General features: G+C 45.1%; 1 protein-coding gene across 1 annotated transcript; it reads left to right on the forward strand.

The window, feature by feature from the left end:
- Positions 1-5,300: 5,300 nt before the first annotated feature.
- On the forward strand, positions 5,301-24,716 carry LOC143924480 (hemoglobin subunit alpha-5-like). Its single transcript, XM_077448805.1, has 3 exons — positions 5,301-5,458; positions 12,775-12,979; positions 24,509-24,716. Exons 1-3 carry the CDS (start codon positions 5,364-5,366, stop codon positions 24,635-24,637), a joined length of 429 nt encoding a protein of 142 aa, XP_077304931.1. The 5' UTR covers positions 5,301-5,363; the 3' UTR covers positions 24,638-24,716.
- Positions 24,717-25,711: the final 995 nt, after the last annotated feature.

The raw sequence follows: 25,711 nt of genomic DNA on the forward strand, positions 1-25,711 counted from the left end.
CGCTCCTGCTCCTCCACAGCTTGATCAATGACACAACGCAATGCACGCTCCATAAAGAAGGCATAAGGTACCATGTCACTGATGGCGCCATGGCTGCGACTGACCAGTTTGGTGATCTCCTCAAATGGGCGCAGAAGTCTGCATGCGTCGCGCATGAGCAGCCACTGGCGCGGTGAAAAAAACCCCAGCTCCCCAGAACCTGTTCTGCCGCAGAGTTCATACAGGTAGACGTTAACTGCACGTTTCTGCTGGAGCAGCCTATCAAGCATATAGAAGGTTGAGTTCCATCGTGTCGGGCAATCGCAAATAAGACGTCTGACCGGCAGATTGTGTCGCCGCTGAATGTCAGCAAGGCGAGCCATGGCCGTGTAAGATCTTCTGAAATGGGCCGAGATTTTCCTTGCCTGCCGCAAGATGTCCTGGACCCCAGGGTATTTGACAAAGAATCGCTGCACGACCAAGTTTAAGACGTGTGCCATGCATGGCACGTGTGTGATTTTGCCCTGTTTCAATGCGCTAAGCAGATTGACACCGTTGTCACACACCACTTTACCAACTGTCAAATTCAGTGGTGTTAGCCACTGATCTGCCTGTGAACGCAAAGCTGAAAGGAGTGCCGGGCCAGTGTGGCTCTTGGCTTCCAGGCACAACAGACGCAGCACAGCATGGCAAAGTCTCACCTGGCATGTCGAATAGGTTCTGGGGCGCTTGGGCGGCGCAGCGGAAGAGACGCTAGTAGCGGAAAAGGAGGAGTCAGCCGAGGAGGAGAGGGAGGAGGATGGAGTAGGAGGAGGAGGAGAAGAAGAGTCAGGCCTGCATGCAATCCGTGGCGGTAAAACCAAATCTACACGGGTGCCACGGGTTACATGCTTGACGGCCATCAGAAGGTTCACCCAGTGGGCAGTAAAAGTGATATACCTTCCCTGCCCGTGTTTGCTAGACCACGTGTCTGTGGTCAGATGTATCTTGGCACCGACACTGTGTGCCAGAGATACATTCACTTGCCGCTGAACATGGCCATATAGCTCTGGGATGCCTTTCTCTGAGAAATACTTCCTTCCTGGGACCTTCCATTGTGGTGTTCCAATGGCCACAAATTTGCGAAAGGCCTCCGAGTCTACCAGTTTATATGGCAGTTGTTGGCGGGCTATGAGTTCTGACAAGCCAGCCGTCAACCATTGGGCAAGAGGGTTATCCGGCGTCATCATTTTTTTACGCTCGAACATTAGGCCCACGGAAGCCTGCCTTTTTGCAGAAAAACGTGAGCTTGGCGTGATGGAAGGTGGAGTGGAGGACAATTGTGAGGAGAGAGGAGAAGGAGAAGACGAGGCTGGACGGTGAGAGCCTGGAGTGTGGCTTTGTGTGTTCCGTTGCTCTCACTGGGTTCGGTGATGGCTGCTCATGTGCCTTCTTATGGCGGTCGTCCCTAGGTGAGTATTGGGCTTACCGCGACGAATGCGTTGACTGCAAAGATTGCAGATGGCAACGCTATTGTCAGCTATTGTCAGCAGCGGACACGTTAAAAAAAGCCCACACTGCGGAGCCATGTCCTGGGAGCGCCAGATGTGACCGTACATGGTCGATGACTCACTCCTGATACATTTGCAGTCTGCTTTGTCCCTCCTGTGCAATGTAAGTTATTCCTGCTTCTCCTCCCTATCTGCTGGTCCATATCTCCCTCTGAACTCCCCTCCTCTTCCTCTCTTGTGGGCACACACGTGACATCACTAGACACGTCATCATCGACGTCACCTTCCCCAACGCTATAAGTAGAGATCTCGGCGTAGGCAGCAACACCGGGGACCAACCTCCTCCTTGGGCTGATCTGGGTACTGTCGTCAGACTGCTGAGTAGCGGTTGTTGCTACCTCCTCTTCCTGATCCAATACCAAGAGTGGCTGCGCATCAGAAATGTCTTGATATGGATCGGAAAATAATTCCTGTGACTCAAGTGGAAGGTATGTGGTGGTGGTGGTGTTGTTGGTGGTAGTGTCTTTGGGGGTGCACATAGCAGAGAGTGAAGAAGAGGGTGCAGATCGAGAGGATGAGGAGGGTGCAGAAGAGTAAGGCTGAGTGAGCCACTCAACCAAGTCTGGTGCGTCCTTTAAAGTAATTGAACGCACCTTCTGCAACTTCCCACTTTGGCTCAAGCCTGTTGCTCCTGCCCTACCCCTACCACCCCTGCGGAAGGGCCTGCCTCTTCCTCTGCCTGTCATTTTTTAAATGGCCCCGTGACAAAACTCTCAGTCCTTATACCGATGATGGACTGCTGCAGTATAGGGCAGCGGTCAGCAGTAGTGCACCTCAACCCTATGTATTGTGGACCTATACCAGTCCTTATAGAATGACAGACTGTACCTCACTAAACCCTATGTACTGTAGTACCCTATACCTTACCAGTCCTTATAAGGACCTTTGTGGAACAAGTAGGTTGTGTGTGACTGATTAGCAGACTGTACGTCAGTCCCTATACCGATGACGGACTACTGCAGCAGTAGGGCAGCAGTCAGCAGTAGTGCACCTCAACCCTATGTATTGTGGACCTATACTAGTCCTTATAGAATGGCAGACTGTACCTCACTCAACCCTATGTACTGTAGTACCCTAGACCTTACCAGTCCTTATAAGGACCTTTGTGGAACAAGTAGGTTGTGTGTGACTGATTAGCAGACTGTACGTCAGTCCCTATACCGATGAAGGACTGCTGCAGTATAGGGCAGCGGTCAGCAGTAGTGCACCTCAACCCTATGTATTGTGGACCTATACCAGTCTTTATAGAATGGCAGACTGTACCTCACTCAACCCTATGTACTGTAGTACCCTATACCTTACCAGTCCTTATAAGGACCTTTGTGGAACAAGTAGGTTGTGAATGATTAGCAGACTGTACCTCAGTCCCTATACTGATAAAGGACTACTGCAGCAGTAGGGCAGCAGTCAGCAGTAGTGCACCTCAACCCTATGTATTGTGGACCTATACCAGTCCTTATAGAATGGCAGACTGTACCTCACTCAACCCTATGTACTGTAGTACCCTAGACCTTACCAGTCCTTATAAGGACCTTTGTGGAACAAGTAGGTTGTGTGTGACTGATTAGCAGACTGTACATCAGTCCCTATACCGATGAAGGACTGCTGCAGTATAGGGCAGCGGTCAGCAGTAGTGCACCTCAACCCTATGTATTGTGGACCTATACCAGTCCTTATAGAATAGCAGACTGTACCTCACTCAACCCTATGTACTGTAGTACCCTAGACCTTACCAGTCCTTATAAGGACCTTTGTGGAACAAGTAGGTTGTGAATGATTAGCAGACTGTACCTCAGTCCCTATACTGATAAAGGACTACTGCAGCAGTAGGACAGCAGTCAGCAGTAGTGCACCTCAACCCTATGTATTGTGGACCTATACCAGTCCTTATAGAATGGCAGACTGTACCTCACTCAACACTATGTACTGTAGTACCCTATACCTTACCAGTCCTTATAAGGACCTTTGTGGAACAAGTAGGTTGTGAATGATTAGCAGACTGTACCTCAGTCCCTATACTGATAAAGGACTACTGCAGCAGTAGGGTAGCAGTCAGCAGTAGTGCACCTCAACCCTATGTATTGTGGACCTATACCAGTCCTTATAGAATGGCAGAATGTACCTCACTCAACCCTATGTATTGTAGTACCCTAGACCTTACCAGTCCTTATAAAGACCTTTGTGGAACAAGTAGGTTGTGTGTGACTGATTAGCAGACTGTACGTCAGTCCCTATACCGATGAAGGACTGCTGCAGTATAGGGCAGCGGTCAGCAGTAGTGCACCACAACCCAATGTATTGTGGAACTATACCAGTCCTTATAGAATGGCAGACTGTACCTCACTCAACCCTATGTACTATAGCACCCTACACCAGGTTATTACCAGTCCTTATAATGACCTTTGTGGAACAAGTAGGTTGTGAATGATTAGCAGACTGCAGCAGAAGGGCAGCAGTCAAGTATAATATTATTTCTATATTTGGAAGAAAGAATATTATACGTGTACAAGCCTATTACCATACCACTGATACCAGTCCTGAAAAGAACCTTTGTGGACCTAATATAGTAACAGCTACTGATTAAACTGACCCTCACTGCCTCACACACTGCTTCCTGCCTGTCCCTATATAAACTGACAAAACAGAGGCTACTGGAACAATAACTGGAATAGCACTTTTGTGGACCTGATAGTAACAGCTAATGACTAAACTGACTGTCCCTACAGCAGACACACCGTCCTGTCCCTTTCTCTAAACTGACAAAAGACACTCAGGCTGCTGCAACAATCAGTAGCACAGCAAACCTATATACACCTAACACCTATACCAGTCCTGAAAAGAACTTTTGTGTACCAAATAGCTAGCGATTTGGGTCACTGCAATCTCTCCCTTCTCCACACAGCAACCTCTCCCTATAGTGACAGAAGAAAGAATGTAAAATGGCCGCCGGATCGGGTGTATTTATAAGTTAGGGGGAATGTCCAAGTGTCCATGTGCTGTAATGTCTCAATTGGCTGTCCTGTACCCCATGATGGATGTGTCATCATAGATCAAAGTTCTTTTACACAGAAAACACGGAAGTCTGCCGGGCGAACGGCGGCAATAGTCCGCCGAATGGGCGGACCGCGAACAGCCGAAATTCGCCACGAAACGACCGCCGGGCGAACCGTTCGGCCATCACTACAGGCGAACAGTCGGTGTTCAAGTTGAACATTCGTGCGACTCAAACACTGAGCTCATCCCTACTCTGCAGGCCGCAGCTTTAATCGCCATATTGCTTTTTCACATCACTATTTAAATGGACCTTTTAAGAATCTTCTCTGAGTGAGAATAGAGTGAGAGAAATTGGATATGTTATATTCTGGTTCTCCAAGTCAGGTCACATTAATCCAGTTAAAATGTATGGGAATACTTGCAATTTAAATATTGCTTTATTGAATCTAGGAATTTGAAACCTACATTTCAGATCATAACAGTTTGAAAATATAAAGAATAAAATATACTAAAGAACATTTATATAGTAAATGATCATGCAATAGATTCTCAAAAGTACAGACTTCTGTTATCAGTCTAAAATACAGAATGCTACTTTTTGTATTGTGTAGGCTGTGGTCAGTGTATGGAGTGATAAAGAGATACAGTATGTCATTGTATCAGCCACTATGGATCACTGACATCATTCTTTGTATTACAGATAAGAGGATGGGTGTAACTACATAGCTAGCCAATGGAGAATGCTTAGGTGATTTTTTTCTAACCTGTTTAACTTTAAAACAACTGGGAAGCTTAGTCGACAAAGGGACTGTTATACATCTGCACTAACCTGAACCAACCATGATTTTTATTGCTGCTGAGAAGGCATCTATCACCTCTATCTGTTCTATGGTGGCTGGTCATGAGTGCGCCATTGGAGCGGAGGCTTTGGAGAGGTAATATAAAATATAATATTAGTTTTATTACACCCAGAATTTGGTCACATATCCTTTACATCCTGTTGCTGGACAACTTATCATGTGGCTTATTATTGGATTTCTATTGAGTGGCCATACAATTTGACCTAACAGAATTTTTCTACTTTGTTACTGTATATTTTGCATAGTTCTGCTAGTGCTAACAGGAAAAAAAAAATACTCCACTCAAAAAGTTTTGTTTTATTTTGATTAGCAAGTAATCAAGAGAACTTGGGGGGGGGGGGGGGGGGGCATGAAGAGTTGCACACACATTATATTGTATATAGTGTACTGAATTGCACATGTAACTTCATTGAGCTGTTCCCTTTTTTCAGCCAACTTAACCACACGCATAGGGGCTAGTTTACTAAAGGAGTCAATGATGTATACTTAGAAAATTGCATGTTAACTTTAAAGGTGTATTTTTACTTTACAAATTTAATGATAGTAAACAAGTTGAACTTGTGCTTACTTTAAATGTGTGAGGAAACGAAAAAAAAAGACACAGGATTTTTGTTAACACATGATTGATTCATTGAACATAGCTTCACCATATTTAAGGTGTGTGTGGCTGTTCCTGTTCATGATAGGAGGAGCGAGGGCCACTTTATCGTCACGGGCCACAATGAGCGTAAAGGGGCGATGGCAGGTCTGTGTCCATTCTGCATATGTAGAACAGACACGGATTCAACCCGCTCTAACCTAAGCCCTTGTACACACGGTCAGATATTCCGACCACAAAATCTGTCTGATTTTTTTCAGACGGATTTTGTCTGAAACTGGTGTTGCATACACACGGTCGGACAAAGTTTTGGGAAAATCCGATCGTTCGGAACGTTCAGGCTAGTAGCCAATAGGTCTGGTCTCGTAATTTGATCTGAGCATGCGTGGCACTTTGTCCAATCGGAATTCTCTACAAACGATTGGACAAAGTCCGATCGGATCATGTTGTCGGAAAATCTTATATCCAGCTCTCAAACTTTGTTGGTCGTAAATTCCGACAGAAAAAGTCTGATGGAGCCCACACACAGTTGGATTATCCGACAACACGGTCCGATCTGACATTTTCCGTCTGAATTTCCGACCATGTGTACAAGGGCTAAGGGTCCCCCCATCCACCCAGACAGAAGGGGACAGATCCTCTTCTGTTTTTTTTTTAAGGAGATCGGATTGCAGATTGAGACGAGTTCATATATATCTGCGGCTCTTTAGAGGTGTATGGAGAGTCCGTTTGAGTCCACCTGAAAAACAGACAGGCAGACCCGATCGGACCGATCATGTGAAAGGGGCCTAAGGCTGCTTTCACACTGATGCACAGCGATTTACCTGCTCCTCAACTAACTTCAATCTTCACTTCTTCCTCAGGATTCCTGCAGCTGGCTGGAACTGCTGGTTGGTACTGCTGACAGGTGCTGGTACTGCTGGCGGGTACTGTTGGCTGCCACTGGTACTGCTGACTGTTACTGGTAGCTAGTATTACTGGTGGGTACTGGTACTGCTGGCTGGTACTGCTGGTGGGTACTGATAAGCTGGCAAATACTGATGACTGGTACTGCTGGAGGGTACCGATGCTGGTACTGGTACTGCTGGCGGGTACTTCTGGCTGGTACTGCTGGTTTATTCGGCTGGCTGGTACTGATGACTGGTATGTATGGTGGGTACTGGTATTACTGGCTGGTACTGTTGGTACTGGTGCTGTTTGTACTGGTATTGCTGGTTGGTACTGGTACTGCTGACTGGTACAGGTGCTGCTACTGGTGGCTGGTACTGATACTGGTGGCTGCTATCCCAGATCGCAGGTTCCTGTGTCCCGACCCGCCATCCCCGAGCATAATTGTGACAGAAGCATGCAGGTGCAGTAGAGAGCAGAGCCGATGCTTCCTGTCACTGGCGGAGTACATTTGGTGTCACTCCGCCTGTGAAGGAGCTATACAGGAAGCATTGTCTCTGCTTCCTCTAGCGGCGGCTTCGTTCTTTGCACTAATGCTCGGAGCTGGTGGGTCGGGAACCCGCGATCTGGGCTTGCTGACCCGCCATCTCAGTGCATGACAATGCGGGCCACATAGGAGAGCGTCGCCGGCCAGCGGTTGGGCACCCCTGATCTATGGTCAGCCTTAGTTTTACTTAGCAAAGTTAACATTGACTCTCCTAAGTGACCAGTCTCTATTGCTTTAGTAAATCAGCCCCTATCTGTCACACAGTTAAAGTGGTTGTTAACCATTGAAAATTTTTTTGTTTTGTTTTTTTACACCCTGCAAGGTAAAGGCATAATGTGCTAGTATGCATTGTTAAACTGACCTCAAAACGAAGCCTTCCCATGCTGAAATCTCAGAGCTGCAGCAGACTCCCATCTTCACCTGTCTTGCTTCTGGGTTCGCGGATTCCAGCTCTGTGACTGGCTGGAGCCATGATGCATGCGGGAGCCACTGATTATGGCACAGGGCTCGGAAGGAACGGCACGGCTGGCCATTCCTTCAGAGCACATGTGCCAGTGATGTCACTGGCTGCATATAATGTAAATATCTCCTAAATGGTGCCCGTTTAGGAGATATTTACACTACCTATAGGTAAGCCTTATTATAATTTACCTATAGGTAAAAGTAATGTGTAGAACTTTACTTCCAAATTAATGTCTTATCTGTGCTGATAGTATGAAGCTGAATTAGTAAAAGTGAAGACGGTTAACTTACCAAAGTGAATGTTCAATTAGTTTACTGAATAAGGCGAAACTGTGTTCACTTCAGTCATAAATTCATGTACTAAGAGAAATCATGTTTCTTTTTTATTGATTGAGTACTCAATCTTCTTGATTGAGTATTCAAAGTGAATCTGCTAACCTCCATCATCTAAGCATGTATAAGCAAAAAATTATGTTTTTTTTATTTTAATTTTCCTTTTACATAATTGGGCATTCTTAGCAAAGTAAGGCTTCATTGAAGTTACTAAGCTCTAGGGGCAACCTTCCTTGCAAAATGAACAGCCTATTTTCCTTTATTGAATCAACCATCAATTTTTAAGCAAATCAGTCACAAAGCAATTTATATGGAAGCAGCCACTCATTAACATAAGACCCCTTTCACTCTTAGGCGCTTTTCAGACGCTTTCAAGCTAAAAAAGAGCACCTGAAAAGCTCACGAAAACCTATTTCCATTAAAATCAATGAATGCTTTCACACTGGGGCAGTGCGCTGTCAGGGCGGTGAAACCATGCCCCTCTCCATTGAAATTAATGAAAAGCTCTTCAAAAGCGCTCAGTGTTTTACTGGCAGTTAGAAGCGCCTCAGTGTGAAAGGGGCCTAAATGTCAAGTCTTAGGTCTGGGCATATTTACATACAGACAGGACTTTACTTTTTATTTTATTTTTTACAAAACAATGCTGCCAAAAGAAAGCCTTGCTTGTGTCCTAAAATGACAATTTGTATTCATTTGGTATGTAATTTACAGTATTTCCAAATCAGACAGCCCATAAAATGAAATGAAAAATGTGCACTGATCCATAAGGAGTATCTGGTTGCCCAAGGAGTAAAAGAAATTTAAACAAAACATGTTGGCTTGTCAAAGTTTTCAGTGAATTTGAGTCACATTTATTGGATTTGGTAAACAGCTTTACTTAACAATTGATATATTTGTAAAAGTAAAAGTCTATTGCCCAATCACACTTGTTAACTACAATATGCAGTAAAATGTGCACTTTTACCAAGCCTTACTGCAATACATGGCAACACACAAACAGTTACTGTGTGGTGAATGTGGAATGACATCCTAATTCACTAATACAGTGGCTGCCAAAACATCTGCGCTGCAGAGCACTAGAATGCATATACAGTGCACTGTGGTGTGGTGCATTGGAAAAATGAATAATGTCTATTTACAATATGTCTGTGCTGTGTGTTGTGTTGTGTGTTAGTAACTCATTCACAGCTGGCTGCCTTTATGCAATGCATGTTAACAGATGACAATGTAATGTGCACGTATTAGCATTACACAAATGCCAAGGTGTAAATAGGCCTTAAACCCTGAGTGGATAATGTTTTTTTTTTTAGCCTATATTGCATCTTATCACTGTTGATTTCCTCCAGCCTTTTTCAGTCACTTCCTGTCTACTTGCACTCACTTTAGCAGCAGCTGCACATCATATATCTGGAATGACTGTAGCCTCTATCAGGGTGACAACATAATGTGACAGGGTGACACCAATTGGAAGAGAGTTGTAACCTCACAACTGGAAGTGCCTGAAAGGGATCTTTGTGCAAAGATCACACGTATGAATTTAGTGAAAGCAACCATTTAAAAAAAATTAAAAACTATTTTTGAAATTATATTAACATGTCAACTAGTTCCCACATGGGCCTATAGTCAAATGACAGCTGGGCGGGACCTTTATCATTACTGGTGGATATTATATGATGTCCTCCCGGAACACGCCTCATGTGCACCCCACAGGCTTTTTTAGCAAAAAAAATAAAAAATCACAGTGATTAACCACTTGACCACTGGGCACTTAAACACCCTTAATAACCAGACCAATTTTTAGCTTTCGGTGCTCTCACATTTTGAATGACAATTACTCAGTCATGCAACACTGGACCTATATGAAATTTTTGTCCTTTTTTTCACAGAAATAGAGCTTTCTTTTGGTGGTATTTAATCACCAATCGTTTTTTATTTTTTGTGCTATAAAAGAAAAAAGACCGAAAATTCTGTAAAAAAAATTATTTTTCTTCGTTTTTGTTATAAAATGTAGTAGATTAGTAATTTTTCTTCATAAATTTTGGCCAAAATTGATACTACTACATATCTTTGGTAAAAATAAGTACAAATTGGTGGATATTATTTGGTCTTTGTGAAAGTTATAGAGTCCACAAGCTATGGTGCCAATATCTGAAAATTTATCACACCTGAAGTACTGACGGCCTATTTCAATTCTTGAGACCCTAACATGCCAGAAAAGTACAAATACCCCCCAAATGACCCCTTTTTGGAAAGAAGACATTCCAAGGTATTTAGTAAGAGGCATGATGAGTTTTTGAAGTTGTAATTTTTTCCCACAACTCTTTGCAAAATCAAGATTTTTTTAAACTTTTTTTTTTTTTCACAAAATTGTCATATTATCAGTTTATTTCTCACACACAGCATATGCATAACACAAATTACACCCCAAAACACATTATGCTATTACTCCTGAGTACGGCGATACCACATGTGTGAGACTTTTATACAGTGTGGCCACATACAGAGGCCCAACATGCAGGGAGCGCCATCAGGCGTTCTGGAGCATCCAGGCCAATTCTGACATTTCTCTCCTACATGTAAAAATCATCATTTATTTGCTAGAAAATTACATAGAATCCCAAAACATTATATATGTTTTTTTAGCAAACACCCTGGAGAATACAATGGTGGTCGTTGCAACTTTTTATCTCGCACGGTATTTGCGCAGCAATTTTTTGAATGCTTTTTTTTGGAAAAAAAACAATTTTGTGCTTAAAAAAAAAACACAGTAAAGTTAGCCCAATTTTTGCATAATATGAAAGATGAAGTTACGCCGAGTAAATAGATACCTAACATGTCACTCTCCAAAATTGCACACGCTCGTGGAATGGCGCCAAACGTCGCTACTTAAAAACCCCCATAGGCGACAGTTTAAATTTTTTTTACTGGTTACATGTTTTGAGTTACAGAGCAGGTCTAGGGCTAGAATTATTGCTCTCGCTCTAACGTTCGCAGCGATACCTCACATGTGTGGTTTGAACACCGTTTTCATATGTTGGCGGGACTTACGTATGCGTTCGCTTCTGCATGCGAGCACATGGGGACAGGGGCGCTTTAAAAAAAAAATTCTTATTGTTCATTTTACTTTATTTATTTTAGTTTGACATTTTTTTCCCTAAAAATAAATTTTTTGATCACTTTTATTCAAATTACAAGGAATGTAAACATCTCTTGTAATATGAATATGGCATGACAGGTCCTCTTTACAGTGAGATATGGGGTCAATAAGACCCCACATCTCACCTCTAAGCTGGGAAGCCTGAAATAAAAAAAATAAAAAAAAAATAAAAAAAGATTCTGGCTTTGATCGTATTGGCGAGTCGGTAGAAGCACCGGAGGGTGGCGGGAGGGGGGGATGTCTATGGCTGGGTATTGCAGGGTATCACCGAGTATGGCTGGGTATCTCCGAGTATGGCAATTTATGGCAGGGTATGGCAGAGTATTGGCAGGGTATTGCAGAGTATTGGCGGGTACTGCAGAGTATTGGCGGGTACTGCAGAGTATTGGTGGGTATTGCAGAGTATTGGCGGGTATTGCAGAGTATTGGCGGGTATTGCAGAGTATTAGCTGGTATTGCAGAGGTTTGGCGGGTATTGCAGAGTATTAGCTGGTATTGCAGAGTATTGCAGAGTATTGGCGGGTATTGCAGAGTATTGGCGGGTATTGCAGAGTATTGGTGGGTATTGCAGAGTATTGGTGGGTATTGCAGAGTATTGGCAGGTATTGCAGAGTATTGGTGGGTATTGCAGAGGATTGGCGGGTATTGCAGAGTATTGGTGGGTATTGCAGAGTATTGCTGGGTATTGCAGAGTATTGGCAGGGAATTGAGGGGTTAAATTTCAGTGAGCAGTGATGTGGGCACTGCAGATGCAGCCCACAGCGCTGCTGACACCGATCTCTTCCCCCTCCGCTGTACCGATCGGTACAGAGAGGGGAGGGAGGAACTGGCATCATAACATGACGCCGGTTTGTTTACAAGTGATCTCTCCGTCATTTGACGGAGCGATCACGTGGTAAACGGCTGCGATGAGCGGCCATTTACCGTGATCCGTGATGCGGACCCGGCGGTCACGGATGCTCTCAAGTGCGCGCCCCAGGGGGGGCGCGCGAGAGCGGAATTCTGGAGGACGTCATATGACGGCCTCCCAGAGTTAAACAACCGCCTTGTAGCCGTCATTCGGCTATGGGCCGGTTGTTAAGTGGTTAAATACCACAAAAATAAAGCTCTACGTATGTGAAAAAAAAATTATAAAAATGTCATATGGGTACAGTGTTGCATTACAGTGCAATTCTTATTCAAAATATGACAGTGCTGAAAGCTGAAAATTGGCCTGGGTAGAAAGGTGGTAAAAGTGCCCTGTATTGAAGTGGTTAAAGCTTACATGATTTTAGTGATTGAGTTTATATCTACTTTTAAAAAAACAGCAAATAGCGATAGGTTAATATTAGTTTTACAACATTTTAGCACATTGCCTTTCAGAGTGCTAATAATAAGTAATAAACATTTGCTTCTTTCCAATCCAGATTGTTTCTGAGCTTTCCTCAGTCAAAAACCTACTTCAGCCATTTTGACGTGAGCCATGGCTCTAAGGATCTTCAAAACCATGGTGGAAAGGTTTTAAAAGCTATTGGAAGTGCTGCTCAACATCTGAATGATCTTGACTTTGCTCTGTCTTCCCTCAGCGAGCTTCATGCCCGCAAACTGAGGGTTGACCCTGGTAACTTCAGAGTAAGTTCAACTTTCATATACACTGAGGCCCTTTTAGCATCTAAAAAAAAACAGGGAAATGCCAGTCAAATTTGTATAAATATTTCAAAGGATTTTTAAAGATCAATCCAGTGAGAAGATCATTGCAGCTAGATTTCCCCTTTCATACCTGGTGCCTCTATTATAACGGCTGCACATTCTTTTTGTTATATTTATTTATTACAGGTATTTATATAACACTGTTAATTTACACAGCACTTTACATATATATATTGTACATTGTACAGTCCCTGCCCTCAATGAGCTTACAGTCTAAGGTCCCTAACTCACATTCATATCTACACATAATAGGGCCAATTTGCCTATAAGCATGTCTTTAGAGTCTGGAAGGAAACCCAGGGGAAACCCACATAAGCACAGGGAGATCCATGATTGGGATTAGAATCAACAACCCATGTGCTACTATGCAGAAATGCTAACCACTCAGCCACTGTGTTGCCTATATGTCTTCATTTATCTTACTTTGCAAAAATTGCAGCACCAGGAGACATGTCAGCTTAAACCTTATCTAAAGCTGCTTTAGACAGAATGTAGAGTTATAACTCCTATTTTTTACTGCTTTGTGCCTCTACTGGGTGGATTTAGTCTGGGTTTACAGCAGGGTTCCAGTGCATCCCTGTTCTCTGTTTCAAGGACAAGTCAGGGCCAAATTTTAAGCTGGATTTGGACCTGAAATGGACCAAAAGACACATAGGACTCTTGTGCAAACTGCTCTGCAGTCGTCCCCGGGGATGTGTGAACTGGCTCCATTGAGAGCCGGTGTTCTATCGAGAAATGGCCTCCACCGAAAAATGCCTCCGATGGCTCTGTGCATGCGCAGTACTCAATGTCACTCCAGCTGATATGTTGATCAGCTAGCATGACGTCCACAGGGCGAAAGCGCAGTTAGTCTGAGGCAGTATCTGATGATCTGCTAAACACTGAGAAAGAATGAAATTGTCAGATTCTGCCTCCCTGTTTCGGGGCGGGTTTCGGCTATATTGAATGGCGTGTTTTATTTCTGTTGCGCAGTGGCTTAAGTGTTTTAAAAGGCAGATTTTGGCTGTGTCTAAGGGTGCTTTAAAACACACAAAACCCACCCTTCAACACACCCACAACCGCCACACAATAGAAAGGCAGAATTTGAGAATTGCATTTTCCCTTGGTGCTTAAAAGATCAGATACTGCCACCGACGATCTGTGCATGCACCATGTTGACATCACGCCAGCTGATCAACATATCAGCTGGAGTGACGTTGCGTACTGCGCATGTGCAGACCCATAGGAGCCATTTTTTCGACAGGGGGCATTTCTCGATAGAACACTGGTCACAGTCTCCTGACATGCAGATTGGATGCGGGGGAACCAATTTGCACTAGTGTGAACCCAGTCTTAGGCCGCGTACACACAGGCGGACTGTTCGCCCAACTTTGTCCGCTGAACAGTGTTTCAGCGGACAGTCCGCTCGTGTGTGGGCTTCAGCGGACAGTTTCAGCGGACTGTCTGACGAACAAAGTCTTACGGAATTTCCGTAAAACTGTTCGCTGAAACTTGGTTTCAGCGGACAGTCCGCCCGTGTGTGTGCCAGTCCGCTGTACTTTCGAAATGAGCAAACTGTTCCCGCCCAGAGAAAAGTCTGCTCATTTCGAGCGCGTCTCCAGGTAGGCGGGGCCCGCGAAGGAGACGTCACGGGCCCCGCCACCTGGTATGGACTTAAAGGGGAACCCAACGCCGAAAAAAATCGGCGTGGGGGTCCCCCCAAAGTCCACAACAGACCCTTGTCCGAGCACGCTACCCGGCCGGCCAGGAAAGGGGGGCGAGCGAGCGCGCCCCCCCTCCTGAGCCGTACCAGGCCGCGTGCCCTCAACATGGGGGGTGCCTTGGGGAAGGGGGGGCCGCGCGGCCCCCCACCCCAAAGCACCTTGTCCCCATGTTGATGAGGACAAGGGCCTCTTCCCGACAACCCTGGCCGTTGGTTGTCGGGGTCTGCGGGCGGGGGGCTTATCGGAATCCGGGAGCCCCCTTTAATAAGGGGGCCCCCGGATACCGCCCCCCCACCCTATGTGAATGAGTATGGGGTACAATGTACCCCTACCCATTCACCTGTAAAATAAAAGTACCCAAAAAAAAACACAACACACGAGATAAAATATTTTATTGCACAGCTCCGGGGGTCTTCCGTCTTCGGGGGTCTTCTCGCCGGACTCCTCCGCTATCTTCTTGTAGCTCTTTTGCTAGCGGAGGAGTCCGGCTTTCTTCCTCCCCGCCGCCGGCCTCTTCTCCCGACTTCGGGGGTCTTGTCCCCCTCTTCGGTTCTTCTGCCGGGCCACCGCGCCTTCTTATAGCTCTTTTACAGGCGGTGGCCCGGTCTTCTGTCGCCGCTGTCGCCGCCGCCTTCCGTTCTTCTTCTTCTTCTTCTTCTTCTTCTCCAGGAGATGTTGACACGACGCTCTCTCCGGCCGGAATGCCAGAGCCGCGCTGCGCTGCCACTTATATAGTGACAATGGAGCGGTGTCACATGGTATATGTCACATGGGTTGGTCTGAGCATGCGTGGCACTTTGTCCGTCGGAGTAGGCTACACATGATCAGAGTATGTCCGATCGGAGCATTTTGTCAGAAAATTTTACGGACAAGTTGCAAAACAGTCCGATGGAGACCACACACAGTCGGATTACCCGACAAAATGGTCCGATAGGACACATTCCGTCTGACTCTCCGACTGTGTGTACAAGGGCTTACGATTATCGATAGTGGCGGCTACAGAAGCTAGCAATAATCAATGTCTTCTCCCGGTGGGGACAGATACCCCTGTCTGCACCAACCCCCCCCCCCCCCCCCCCCCCCGATGAAGAAAATGGCTGGGCAGGGGGGATTCCCCTGTCAGCACTGTCTGAGTTGATGAGGGAATCGTACAAAATTCTTTCCTGCAACCCGTGGTCACACCGTGAATGTCCTATATGTCCCACCGATAGCTAAACATCCAAATCCCAGTATACAGAATAGTGAAACCAGACAGATGAATCTAGACAATACTGGATGGGGAGGAGAGCCACCCACCCCATACTTTGTCAAATTTACAAAATGCACCCCGATTGGAATATGTGACCTTTTAGAAAGGGACAGATTTATTCACCAGCTTAAGTTTACTTCCATGACAAACAATCAATTTTCTAGCATAAAAACAATAGCAATGTATCGAGTGTATGTATTGCATTTTTAGGAGCCATAGAGTCATCAAGACTCAATAGCCAGACCTCTACTGAAAGGGAAATCGGAATAGCAGCAACCAGGGTAATCCTGGTCAAAACCTCCCACTAGTATTGTTGGATAGCTGGGCAATCAAAATATGAGCAAAAAAAAGCATACGATGAGGAGCAGTGGCGGCAAGAGGAGGGTTTATTTCCATGTATCCTGGCGAGTGAAGTAAATTTTGTGTAGGAATTTGTAATGAATTAGATACTATAATATAAGTACCTGAATGACCACAACATACAGGGATATACAATGTAATACTGACATATAATCACACTCATAGGTTGGACTTGATGGACTTGTGTCTTTTTTCAACCTCAGCTAATATGTAACTGTGTAACTATTAGTTTAAGCGAAATTCCTCAAAAAGTGGGATTTTAACAGGCCAAAACAAGCGATTTTATAAAAGTACAACATTTATTAACAAAACAATTAAACAATGTATATTGAATAAAAAGAGGGACTGATCAATAAAAACACACACAGGGGATCATAAACAGCATTGAATCAAACCAAGGAATAACCTAGGAGTCAACTGTCTGTGATACAGAAGAATTCCAATGCGTTTCAACATAAACTATAGGAGTCTCCTTCAGGGACAATAGGTTATATAATTTCCAGGTTTTTGCAGGATCAATCTACAATTATAGAATGCATATAATTACAAACATGAACAGACTTCAATGGTGTTTATAAAAAGGTCATATACAGAGACAGTCATATATAAAACTGAACATACAGACCCTATGTGTTAATGTTTCAAACTATGGAAATCATAGCTCAAAAACGAAAGAATATATACTGCTGGAGCTGTGTCAAGCAAGCCGGGAAAGAACGAAACACAAAACGTGAAGCAAGATCACCAAGCATCTAAATTGATACAAATGTTTAAAAATAATTAAGTAGAAATATATAATAGACTTCATAGATAAAAGGATTCTGTGATGGTTCTAAATGTACCTGTATCATATAAAATGCAAGGAGTAATGACGTAAATAGGTAATAGGATTACATTGATCCAAACATCGATGGCAGTTTAAAGTTGTCAAAGGTTTGATTTGAAGCCATAGGCATACAGCACCCAGATGAAAGGGGGGGGGGGGGGGGGGGGGTTTGCACAGGTGCACTCTTGATTGAGTCCAGGTCTGGTGCATCTAGTTGTGATGCTCTAATGTGTCTATAACTGCTTAAGGACTGTCTCCTGCACAAATACTTTGGCAAAATGGCACGGCTGGGCACAAGCACATACCTGTATGTTACTCTTTTAATGGCCAGCCGTGGGTCAGGAGCGCGCTGCCGGCGGCACGCTCCCGACCCGGTCCTGAGCTCCGTGACCGTGGGACCAGCGCACCCGATGAAGACAAACCTGTAAACAAACCTCTCCCCATGCTTCCTACTGTAACTGTCACCGATCGTCTGTCCCCTTTTATAGGGAAAGATGATCAGTGATATCACATGTTTGCCCGCGCCCCCTACAATAAAAAAAAAACACATAACGTCACACATAACCCCTCCTCGCCCCCTAGTGGTTAACTCCTTCACTGCCAGTGTCATTTACACAGGAATCAGTGCATTTAAATAGCACTGATTGTTGTATAAATGACAACGGGCCCAAAAATGTGTCAAAAATGTCCGATGTGTCCGCCATAATGTCTCAGTCACAATAAAAATCGCTGAACACCGCCATTACTAGTAAAAAAAAAATTATAAAAATGCTATAAAACCATCCCCTATTTTTTAAACGCTATAACTTTTGCGCAAACCAATCAATAATCGCTAATTTTTTTATATATATTTTTGGGGGATATTTATTATAGCAAAACATAAATAAATATTACATTTTTTTCAAAATTGTCGCTCTATTTTTGTTTATAGAGCAAAAAATAAAAACCACAAAGGTGATCAAATACCACCAAAAGAAAGCTCTATTTGTGGGGGAAAAAAGGATGTCAATTTTCTTTGGGAGCCATGTCGCACGACTGCGCAATTGTCAGTTAAAACGACGCAGTGTCGAATCTCAAAAAGGGGCTTGGTCCTTTGGCTGCAAATTGGTCCGGGGCTTAAGTGGATAATAACAATAACAACAAGTGTTTGTATTGCACTAATGGGAATGACAAACCCATCAGAATAAAACAGAGGGCACCAAATAGAAAATTGACACAATTAGAGTAGAAAGTCAAAATGGTTGACACTTCGTTAACATGCAGCAGAACAAAGATGCAGCTGATGTCTTATGTAGCAAGGGAGTGAGCACAGGATGAGGCTTAAATCCCTTCCCGGTTACATAGGGTGTGGCAAGACTAACGTTACAGAACAATCGTCCAATTAAGCTCCTGGATGGCCCCCTGAGCAGCAACACACCACAATGCGCCGTGGACCCAGCCGCAGCTGGTCTCCATCACGCTGGAGGTCCGAACGCTGGGAGATGACATCACCCAGGGCGTTGAACCCCCCGAACATGTGACGGCATAGCGCGGTGCGTCACGCGCCCACCGACGCACGTTAGGTCCCATGGCAACCAGGAAGGCTCCTGTGATAACAGACCAAGTGAAATCTTGGCTCACGTGCGCCGGTGTTCTGGCAGATAGTGTCCTGCCATCATATAGCATCCACCCCATACTGCGCATGCGCAGTACGGAGCAGACGAAGCTTCGGAAAATCTCAGAAGCCGAACGGCGCCTGCGCCGTGAGTGGAGGTGGTAGCCCCACCATCCAAGCGGACACAGGGTTGTGAATATTAGAGGGCCCCTCACGGGCCCCTCACGGGCGAGCTTCGATCGCCACACTTCGGGCTCAGCCTCGCTGCGCTCGGCTCTTTTATATTCCTACTCTATGTCCACTTGGATGGTGGGGATAGAACCTGGACTCACGGCGCAGGCGCCGTTCATCCTCTGCAATTTTCGGAATCTGTGTTGCTGTGTACTGCGCATGAGCAGTACACAGCGGACACTATCGGATGGGGGACCTTATATGATAGGACACCGGATGGGAGGAAACAGTCAAACAAATAGGGGAAGGAAAGCGAGAACTCACCACCAAGCAAGCAGGCGCAGAACAACATGCGGTACATCTCATCTAAATCAGACATTAGTATAAGATGTATATGTTAAGAAAGAATCAAGCATATATCAAAAGGTGTATATTGACAAGGAAAAGGAGGGGAATGATAAAAGAATAAGATCAAGTGGCACATATGAGGGGTACCTCTTAATGAATCAAAACTGAAAAAAGGGGAAAAGGAACATTGGAATGAGTCGGAAAATCATTAAAAATTTGTAATGGATTAAGTAGTCTCTGGCGGACACCAAGTGGGTAAAGGAACCTCCAAAATATCATCCCAGTCATGATGTCAGTATCTAACCCTGGAGCAGCAGCTTCCCAAGCAACATTAGATATGCTTTAACCAAATTAGTAGCAAACAAGGAATCAGGATGTGCTTTGCACCAGTACATTCCCTGAAATATTTGGGAGCCCATTGCTTATTTTGCTATACTATTCTAAGTTTATTGTCCACTTGTGGACCTTGGGTGCTGGAGATATGCCCTAAAAATCTTTCTAGGGTATATCTCCCATGCTCTGCTCACCTCCCCTGCAACCAGCTGCTATTATCAGCAATTCCCAGCAGTCAAAATGATATGTATCCCATTAGAGCTGCAATTAACGATTAATTTGTCTGTCGACTAATCTATTGATTATTTCTTCGATTAGTCAATGACTATCCGATTATTTTTTTTAATAAATTTTTTTATGAATCTAGTGTTTTTTTTTGATTAGCTAATTAATCCTTTGGATAACCTTGAGAGTATTGTATTGCAGAGTATTGTATTGCATTGGCTGGCAGAGTATTGTATTGCATTGGCTGGCAGAGTATTGTATTGCATTGGCTAGCAGAGTATTGTATTGCAGAGTATTGTATTGCATTGGCTGGCAGAGTATTGTATTGCAGAGTATTGTATTGTATTGGCTGGCAGAGTATTGTATTGCATTGGCTGGCAGAGTATTGTATTGCAGAGTATTGTATTGTATGGGCTGGCAGAGTATGGGCTGGCAGAGTATGGGCTGGGTATGGAGGGATGGCTGCTTCCATCTGACCTCTCCCCTTCACTGCACAGATCAGTACAGAGAGGGGAGAGAGAAACCAGCGTCATGTCATGATGCCGGTTTGTTTACAAGTGATCGCTCCGTCAGTGCATTGTGGGCACTGATTGGCATCCATTATGGGCACTGATTGGCATCCATTGTGGCACTGACTGGAATCCCTGGTGGTCTAGGGTGGCATACCTTGTGCTGGGCATCCCTGGTGGTCTGGTGGCGTCCCTGGCGATCCAGTGTGGGCATCCTCGGGGGGGGGGGGGGGCTGCGCTGATAATCGATCAGCACAGACCCCCCCTGTCAGAGGAGCAGCCGATCGGCTCTCCTCTACTCACGTCTGACAGACACCGGCTCTTCCTATTTACACTGTGATCAGCCGTGATTGGACACGGCTGATCACGTGGTAAAGAGTCTCCATCGGATTTTGAAACCACTTTGCCGCCGTGTATCTGTTATAGGGCGGGCGGCAAGTGGTTAAATAAACAGCATACCAAATGTGAACACAGCTTTGCAACCTCACCCTGTGCTGTATTATCCTGTATGTGCACCATCCTCCCTGTCAGTGCCTTTAAAGCACCTGAAAACTGCCTCCCATGCTGCCCAAGTGTGAAAGCCACAGTGCTTTCACACTAGGGCGGTGTGCTTGCGGCACTTTAGAAAATGTCCTACAAGCATCATCTTTGGGGCAGTTTGCGAGCGCTGTATACAGCGCTCCCAAAACGCCCTGCCCATTGAAATGAATGGGCAGCGCTTCTAAAGCCCCTGAAAAGTGCTTTGGAAGCGCCGCAACGCAGTCATTTTCGGCCCCTTCTTTAGGGTTAAGGCCTCATGCACACGAGACGCAGTTAAACGCGCGTTCAGATGCAGTTGGACAGTTTTTTCAACTGCACCTGAACTCATTCAATGTTATCCTATGTGTCCATGCACACAGTCTCGTTTTTTTCAGTTTATATGCAGTTGCGTTTAATCTCGTTTTTCCAGAAGCAAAAAAATGCGTTCAGAAACAAAAATTTCTGCGTTTCAGACGCAAAACGCGGCTAAACGCGGCTAAACGCGGCTAAACGCGGCACCCGCGTTTAGCCGCGTTTGCGTTTATATGCGTTTTTAAAGGTGACCTTTTTTTTTACATTAAAAATCTCAAAAATGATTGCAAATGATGAAAAACCATTAGAAAAATATTTTAAACAATTGCAATTGCAAGTGGACAATCCACAACTTGTGGCAAGTGACGTGGCAAGTGGACAATCCACAACTTGTGGCAAGTGACATGGCAGGTGGCAAGTGATGTGGCAAGTGGACAATCCACAACTTGTGGCAAGTGACGTGGCAGGTGAAGTGGCAAGTGACGTGGAAAGTGGACAATCCACAACTTGTGGCAGGTGACGTGGCAAGTGACCTGGCAGGTGACGCGGCAAGTGACTTGGCAGGTGACGTGGCAAGTGGAAAATCAACAACTTGTGGCAGGTGACTGGCATGTGACGTGGCAAGTGGACAATCCATAACTTGTGGCAGGTGACGTGGCAAGTGACGTGGCAAGTGGACAATCCACTTGTGGCAGGGGACGTGGCAAGTGACGTGGCAAGTGGACAATCCACTTGTGGCAGGTGATGTGGCAAGTGACGTGGCGAGTGGACAATCCACAACTTGTGGCAGGTGATGTGGCAAGTGATGTGGCAAGTGGACAATCCACTTGTGGCAGGTGACGTGGCAGGGGACGTGGCAAGGGACGTGGCAAGTGGACAATCCACAACTTGTGGCAGGTGATGTGGCTGGTGACGTGGCAAGTGGACAATCCACATCTTGTGGCAGGTGACGTGGCAGGTGACGTGGAAAGTGGTGTGGCAAGTGGACAATCCACAACTTGTGGCAGGTGATGTGGCTGGTGACGTGGTAAGTGGACAATCCACAACTTGTGGCAGATGGCATGGCAGGTGACGTGGAAAGTGGACAATCCACATCTTGTGGCAAGTGACGTGGCAGGTGATGTGGCAAGTGACGTGGCAAGTGGACAATCCACAACTTGTGGCAGGTGACGTGGCAGGTGATGTGGCAAGTGATGTGGCAGGTGATGTGACAAGTGGACAATCCACATCTTGTGGCAAGTGACGTGGCAGGTGACGTGGCAAGTGACGTGGCAGGTGACGTGGCAAGTGACATGGCAAGTGGACAATCCACATCTCGTGGCAAGTGACGTGGCAGGTGATGTGGCAAGTGACGTGGCAAGTGGAAAATCCACAACTTGTGGCAGGTGACGTGGCAGGTGATGTGGCAAGTGACGTGGCAGCTGACGTGGCAAGTGACATGGCAAGTGGACAATCCAAAACTTGTGGCAGGTGACGTGGCAAGTGACGTGGCAGGTGACGTGGCAGGTGACGTGGCAAGTGATGTGGCAAGTGGACAATCCACAGCTTGTGGCAAGTGACGTGGCAAGTGGACAATCCACAACTTGTGGCAGGTGACGTGGCAGGTGACGTGGCAAGTGAACAATCCACAACTTGTGGCAGGTGACGTGGCAAGTGACGTGGCAGGTGATGTGGCAAGTGACGCGGCAAGTAGACAATCCGCAACTTGTGGCAGGTGATGTGGCAAGTGACGTGGCAGGTGATGTGGCAAGTCACGTGGCAAGTGGACAATCCACAACTTGTGGCAGGTGATGTGGCTGGTGACGTGGCAAGTGGACAATCCACAGCTTGTGGCAGGTGGCATGGCAGATGACGTGGAAAGTGGACAATCCACATCTCGTGGCAAGTGACGTGGCAGGTGATGTGGCAAGTGACGTGGCAAGTGGACAATCCACAATTTGTGGCAGGTGACGTGGCAGGTGATGTGGCAAGTGGACAATCCCCAACTTGTGGCAAGTGACGTGGCAAGTGGACAATCCACAACTTGTGGCAGGTGCCGTGGCAAGTGACACGGCAAATGCAAGTGTACAACTGCTCTCTATGCTGCTGCTGCTCACTCTGATCAAAATAGCAGAAATAGTTAAAAAAAATGCTTTGAGAGCTTGGGGAGGGTCTACATGATGTTATCTTTATAAACGCGTTTAAACGCAAACGCGTCTAAACGCGTCTAAACGCGTCTAAACGCGGCATGCAAACGCGGCAAAACACGCGTTTCTAAACGCGCGTTTCAGCTTTTTTTAACAGAGGTTTCATCTGCGTCTCGTGTGCATGAGGCCTAAAAGCTCCCCGTTAGCGGCCGAAAAGCGCTGCTTGAACAGCGGTAAAGCATTGCTAAAACAAGAGGTACTTTACAGCTAACACACGGGTGGCCCAGAGTGAAAGGGGTCATAGAGTAACAGGTGGCTCCAGCTGCACAAACCACTCATTCACACTGTATGATTTAGATAACTGTATAAATGTGTATAAATGAGCCTTTTATTTTTTTATAATTTTTTAAATTATTTTTTTATATATAACGCTGTTGGGGGGGGGGGGGGGTGGGAGGGTGAAATTTCTATGATGACCCCTGATATCTCTTTTTGAGAAAGAGAAAGGAATTGAGGCCATAGATCCACAATATTTTTTCTGCATCTTCAGTGGCACTGTAGAAGCATGAACAGGAAGCACTCTGTTCAGAGGCTCCCTCTTTATTCACAAACAGAAGCAGAGTGACACATTTACTATGCTTCAATTATGAATGAACACAGTGCGTGATTGGTACCAATCACTCACTGTGTTCATTCAGAAAAGGAAGGGGTCGTTGCCTCCCAGTACCCTGCTCTCCATCCTGAAAAGATCCCCCTGTGTGTCCCCAGCATCTAGTGGGAGGAAGAGGAGGGAAATCTGGCAGAGCTGTAGGGAAAAGAGCTTGACCACGTGACCCGGCTTCCCTGTGTCAGCCAGCTTGACTGCAGGGGAAAGGAGAGAGCACCAACAGTGGATTGACCATTAAAGTCTATGGTTAGCATTACTGTCCCAGGCTTTACTAGCCTTTATTGGAAAAATCTTCTCCCCTGCAGCTTCCTCTTGCTGACACAGGGGATAGAAAGACTGGACCGGAGTGAGCTGAAAGTAAGGAAGTACATACAATACATCTTTCTTACACAGGTTAGGTAACATATGTGTTAGGGGGGGGACAGTTTTAGGGCTAGTTAGGTGAAAGCTAGAATTCCACTAATAGCATTTCCAATAATTTCACATTACTGTATCGTGTTCCCTTGCAGCTTCTGTCCCATGCCATTCAGGTGACTCTGGCTGTCCATTTCCCGAACCAATTTACTGCTGAAACCCAAGCTGCCTGGGACAAGTTTCTGTCTGCTGTGTCTTCAACCCTGGTGTCTCAATACAGATAAACTTCATCGCTCATTGTGAAAATGTCTGTTTAAATTATTACTCAATGTGGAAACCATTAATAAACTTCAAATGTCTGTAGTTGTCAGTGTTTTTTTGCTGTCTCTTTAGATGCTTCTTATAGATCCCATTCCCATGCTTACGCTCTGCATAGGTAATTTGGCGTATGGTCAAAATAAATTGCAATTCGATGCACTGCAGTATGTATGTTGCTGTGCCTTGTGGTAACACACATTAAAATACATACATTTCTGCAAGGCATAGGAGAAAAGTTGGCGTTAGGGTTCACAAATACTGCTTGATTTATTTATGCTTGGAGATTTGATTAATAATAGTACAATGCTCAAAATGTGTGTGCATTATGTTTAAACTACTACATGCTAACAATCATAGGTGATTGCACAAGCAAAAATTAGCCATGGGCCCAGTTATACAATACACCAACAACCTCTACAACCTACAACACCTGTTACCACTACCTTCAATGTATGACTGTAAGGCAGTTCTGTCAACTCTGACAGCTGTGTACCAACAGACCTTGCCCTCCAAAGGTTGAGAAGATAACACCAGACATGCCATCTTGTGAATTGTTTTGAACATCCATAATACATATGATTGGTTGCGTTTTGAAGAAAACCTGTACTAAGAGAAATATGGTGGCTGCCATTGTTGATATCCTTCTAAAAAGAACTAATTGAGAAGCTGAGTCTAGCTCCAACAATGCGAATTTGAATCGTACAGCAGGTAAAGTTAAAACTTCTGATTTGCATACTTGTTCAGTTACTCAGAAAAAGTTATAGCACTGACACTACAGCTAGGTAGCTAGCATTTTCAGAAAAGCTCAGCAATGCCACTTTACATATTTATTTTACATATAGGTACAGGTTTCTTGAACAAAAATTGACAGTGCATACATGAAGAAAAATCATTACAAAAACATACATATGGGCAGGGGCCAACTGCATTTAATGTTTTATTGTTAAATTGCATATTGTCTTCTGTCATTTTTATTGTTGCTGGTACTGCAGGGCTTAAGAGTATTTTGTGAGTTATTCTTATTCCAAAGTGTACATGTA

The sequence above is a fragment of the Lithobates pipiens genome, unplaced genomic scaffold (assembly GCF_037356315.1).
Source record: "Lithobates pipiens isolate NorthernLeopardFrog02 unplaced genomic scaffold, aLitPip1_a1.2 Scaffold_22, whole genome shotgun sequence".
NCBI classification, from domain to species: Eukaryota; Metazoa; Chordata; class Amphibia; order Anura; family Ranidae; genus Lithobates; species Lithobates pipiens.